The sequence below is a fragment of the Plectropomus leopardus genome, chromosome 2 (assembly GCF_008729295.1).
Source record: "Plectropomus leopardus isolate mb chromosome 2, YSFRI_Pleo_2.0, whole genome shotgun sequence".
In the NCBI taxonomy this organism is placed as follows: domain Eukaryota; kingdom Metazoa; phylum Chordata; class Actinopteri; order Perciformes; family Serranidae; genus Plectropomus; species Plectropomus leopardus.
In genome coordinates, this window is record NC_056464.1 from 38,804,366 (window position 1) to 38,809,047 (window position 4,682).

Sequence of the window (4,682 nt, forward strand, 5' to 3'; positions counted from 1 at the left end):
CAGAAGGAGCGAGTGTTGGAAATGTGTTTTGACTGAGCTACAGCAACAGAAACAACGCTGTCAATCAGCTGATCCTTTTCCTGATCTCGGTCTTCAGGCGGTGGATGCCCTCTGTGAACTGTGAGTATTTCAATTTGCAGTCGCAGTCCACACACAGAGCCATCATCGCTGGATTTACGATCGTACAGTGGAAAACCTGAAAGAAGCTGAAAGTAATCCCACGATCATAAAAGAATAAAACAAGTTTTGCCGGGCAGCGTATAGTGGCGCTCACACCAGCCTGTCCTCTCGCTCTTCCATGTTGCTCCAGCTGATGTAAAACCTTAGAGCAAGTTAAAACCCACGTCCGATGACTAAGAATCTTAATCCAGTTAAAATAAGTGGCTAAAACAGTCAATATCTGAACTAAAAAGATATGGCCTATAGCTCGATAAAAACAGGATAAACATCCAATGACGCCAGGGCGTCTGACAGGTAGACACAGACGCTGACGCATGCGCAATCGAAAGATAACGAGAGTAAGATGTTTTGGGCCATTTAGGCAACATGCTATGCTGTGGTGAGTCTCGGCACCCTATTTTATGCAGTTTTAAGATGTTTTCAGCTGTTTTTGGGGACATGTCATTTTTTGACATTTTTTCACCATAATATAGTATTACTTTTTGGGTCATTTTCCAATGTGCCATATTGTGGTGTTTATGGCTGTTTTTGCAACATTGTATGCTACAGTGTCTCAGCACGTGATTTTACGCAGTTTTCAGGTGTTTTTCAGTTGTTTTTGTGACATCATTTTTTGACGTTTGTCGCCATACTATAATATTGCTTTTTGGGCCATTTTTTTCGGCAACCATATTGTTGTGTTTATGGACGTTTTTGCAACGTTGTGTCTCACCACTCAATTTTATGCAATTTTCAGCTGTTTTCTTCTGTTTTTGGGACATGTCATTTTTTGACATTTGTCACCATACTATAGTATTGCTTTCTGGGTCATTTTTTCAACATGCCATATTGTAGCGCCAGACTCTGTGTGCTGCCAAAGAGACATGTATCCCATGATGCCTGGCGGCCATGTTCTTGTGTTCTTGTGGGCCTGGACCCTGGGAAAAGACACCACCTAGGGGAGCTACTAGAACTGTTTTCTGACATCTTCACAGCCAATGATGAGGACTGCACTCTCAGCAACTTGGTGCAGCACCACATTGACACTAACGACATCCGGCCCATTCATCTCTGGCCACATCGCATGCCATTTGCAAAAAGAGAGGCTGCTTTGCAGAAGATTAGGGAGATGGCTGCAGCTGGTATCATTGGGCCCTCCAACAACCCATGAGCAGCACCAGCAGTCCTGGTCCAAAAGAAAGATGGGACTTGGTGGTTTTGTGTGGTCTACCGTCTCCTCAACGAAGCCACTCAGAAAGACTCTTACCCGCTGCCCTGCATTGATGACGCCTTAGACCACATCATGCCTTAGTCCTGTTGGTTCAGCTCCCTCGATCTCCACACGTGTGACACGGCCCTCCATCATGACAGACTTGCCCCCTACCAGCCTCTGACACCGACTGACAGAGACCCTTTCCTCCAGACTGTGATTGGGACTGGCATGGGGGGTGTAGCACCAGACTCTGTACACTGCGAGAGAGACATGTATCCCATGATGCCTGGTGGCCGTGTTCTTGTGTGTGTTTAGGGCTCGTCTTGTATTGTAATGTTGTATTTCTTACATAGTTCTACGCAATCGTCATGTTTAGTTACAGGTTGTTGTGTTTGGTCCGTTGTTGCACTTTGTTAGGTTTTGCACATCATGTTTGAAAGTAGGGGCCGTGTTATAAACCCTCCTTCTGTTGTCGGCAATGTGTGTTGTACCTGCCGTTGTAAGCATTGCAATCCCAGCTAAATAAATGACTGTAAAAAAGCAAAAGATATCTTTGCCTTATCTTCTCAAGTGAAGCTCGCCATAATTTTATGGTGTTTTTGGATGTTTTTGCAACATTCTTTGCTATGGCGTGTCTTGGCACATGATTTTAAATGGTTTTCAGTTGTTTTTGGGGCATGTCATTTATTGACATTTTTAGTCATACTATAGTATTGCTTTTTGGGTCATTTTTTAGACATGTCATATGATGGTGTTTTTGTTCTTTTTTTTCTACATTCTATGCTATGGCTTGTCCCAGCATGCAATTTTAAGCGGTTTTCAGTGGTTTTTGGTACGTCATTTTTTAAAAATTTTTCGCCATACTGTGGGATTGCTTTTTGGGTCAATATTTCATCATGCCATATTATGGTGTTTTTGTCCTTGTTTGCAAGATTCTATGCTATGGTGGGTCTCGGCAGGCAGTTTTAAGCGGTTTTCATCTGTTTTTTGGACATGTCATATCCTGGCATTTTACGCCATACCATAGTATTCCTTTTTTGGTCATTTTTTCAGCATACCACATTATGGTGTTTTTGGCTGTTTTTGAAACATTCTATGTGATAGCGTGTCTTGGCACCCTATTTCTTGCGGTTTTACTATAGCATTGCTTTTTGGGTCATTTTTTCAACATGCAATATTATGGTGTTTTTTAAATATTCTATGCTATGGCATGTCTCGGCACACTATTTTATGCAGTTTTAAGATGTTTTCAGCTGTTTTTGGAACATATCATTTTTTGACATTTTTCGCCATACTATAGTATTGCTTGTGTAGTATTGGTCTCTTCTGCGACGTCATTTGTTCCTGTGTGTCTCGGTATGCTATAGTATGTGGTTTAAAATGGTTTTAACCAGTTTTTTGGAAATGGCTTTTTTGACATTTTTGCCATACTATAGCCTTGTATTTTTGGTGGATTTTTGGAAATGCTATTTGATGGTGTTTTTAGCTGTTTTTGCAACATCCTTTGCTATGGTGTGTCTCTGCACACTCTTTTATGTGGTTTAAAATTGTTTTAAGCAATTTTTTGAAAGTGGCATTTTTTTTTACATTTTTCCCACTTCATACCTTTCCATTTTTAGTGGATTTTTAGTTTTTTTTAGTGTTTTGGGCTGTTTTTCCAGCATCCTTTGCTATTGCATGTCTCGGCAGGCTATTTTGTGCAGTTTAAACTGGTTTTAAGCTGTTTTTTGGAAATTGCATTTTTTGACATTTTTACCATACTATAGCCTTGCATTTTGGGTGGATTTTTGAAGATGTTATTTAAAGGTGTTTTTGGTTGTTTTTGCAAAATCCTTTCCTATAGCGTGTCTCGGCAGGCTATTTTATGTCGTTTAAAATGGTTTTAAGCTGTTTTTTGGAAATGGCATTTTTTGACATTTTTACCATACTATAGCCTTGCATTTTTGGACATGCTATTTAATGGTGTTTTTGGCTGTTTTTGCAACATCCTTTGCTCTGCTGTGTCTCAGTGCGCTATTTTATGTGGTTTGAAATGGTTTTAAGCAATTTTTTTGAAAACTCCCTTTTTTGACATGTTTGCCATACTATAGCCTTGCATTTTTGGTGGGTATTTGGACATGCTATTTAAGCGTGTTTTGGACTGTTTTTGCAACATCCTTTGCAATGGCGTGTCTCGGCACGCTATTTCATGTGGTTTGAAATGGTTTTTTGAAAATGGCATTTTTTAACATTTTTGCCATAATATAGACTTCCTTTTTTGGAGGATTTTTGGACATGGTGTTTAATTGTGTTTTTGGATGTTTTTGCAACATCCTTTGCTATGAGGTGTCTCGGCAGGCTATTTTATGTGGTTTAAAATGGTTTTCAGAAGTTTTTTGAAACAGCATGTTTTGACACTTTTCCAATGCTATAGCCTTACACTTTTGGTGGATTTTTGGAAATGCTCTTTAATGGTGTTTTGGACTGTTTTTGCAAAATCCTTTGCCATGGCATGTTTCGTCATGCGTTTTTGTGTGGTTTAAAATGGTTTTAAGCAGTTTTATGAAAATGCTATCTTTTGACATTTTTGCCATACTATAGCCTTGCATTTTTGGTGGATTTTTGGACATGCTATTTAAGGGTGTTTTGGACTGTTTTTGCAAAATCCTTTGCTATTGCGTGTCTCGGCACGCTATTTTATGTGGTTTACAATGGTTTTCAGCAGTTTTTTGAAAATGGCATTTTTTGACATTTTTGCCATACTTGCATTTTTTTTTCTTTTTTGGACATGCTATTTAACTGTGTTTTGGACTGTTTTTGCGAAATCCTTTGCTATGGCGTGTTTCAGCACGCTATTGTAGGTACTTTAACATGGTATTTAACAGTTTTTTGAAAATGCCATTTTTTGACATTTTTGCCATACTATAATCTTGCATTTTTGTGTTTTTTTTGGAAATACTATTTAAATGTGTGTTGAACTGTTTTTGGAAAATCATTTACCACGGCGTCTCTCGGCAGGCTATTTCATGTGGTTTAAAATGGTTTTCAGCAGTTTTTTGAAAATGGCATTTTTTGACATTTTTGCCATACTATAGCCTTGCATTTGTCCTGGATTTTTGGACATGCTATTTAAGGGTGTTTTGGACTGTTTTTGCAAAATCATTTGCCATGGCGTGTCTCGGCACGCTATTTCATGTGGTTTAAAATGGTTTTCAGCAGTTTTTTGAGAATGGCATTTTTTGACTTTTTTGCCATACTATAGCCTTGCATTTTTGGGGGTTTTTTTTTGCACATGCAATTTAATTGTGTTTTGGACTGTTTTTGCAAAATC

The 4,682-nt window shown here is 38.9% G+C and overlaps 1 protein-coding gene across 1 annotated transcript in view; it reads left to right on the forward strand.

Annotated features, from left to right (window-relative positions):
- The first annotated feature begins 1,288 nt into the window (after window positions 1-1,288).
- The window catches only part of LOC121948812 (carnitine O-acetyltransferase-like), a 32,768-nt gene continuing 29,374 nt past the window's right edge, over window positions 1,289-4,682 (forward strand). Inside the window, exon 1 of the mRNA XM_042494297.1 lies at window positions 1,289-1,301. Within this exon, the coding sequence (XP_042350231.1) occupies window positions 1,289-1,301 (13 nt within the window). The remainder of the gene's footprint in view (window positions 1,302-4,682) is intronic.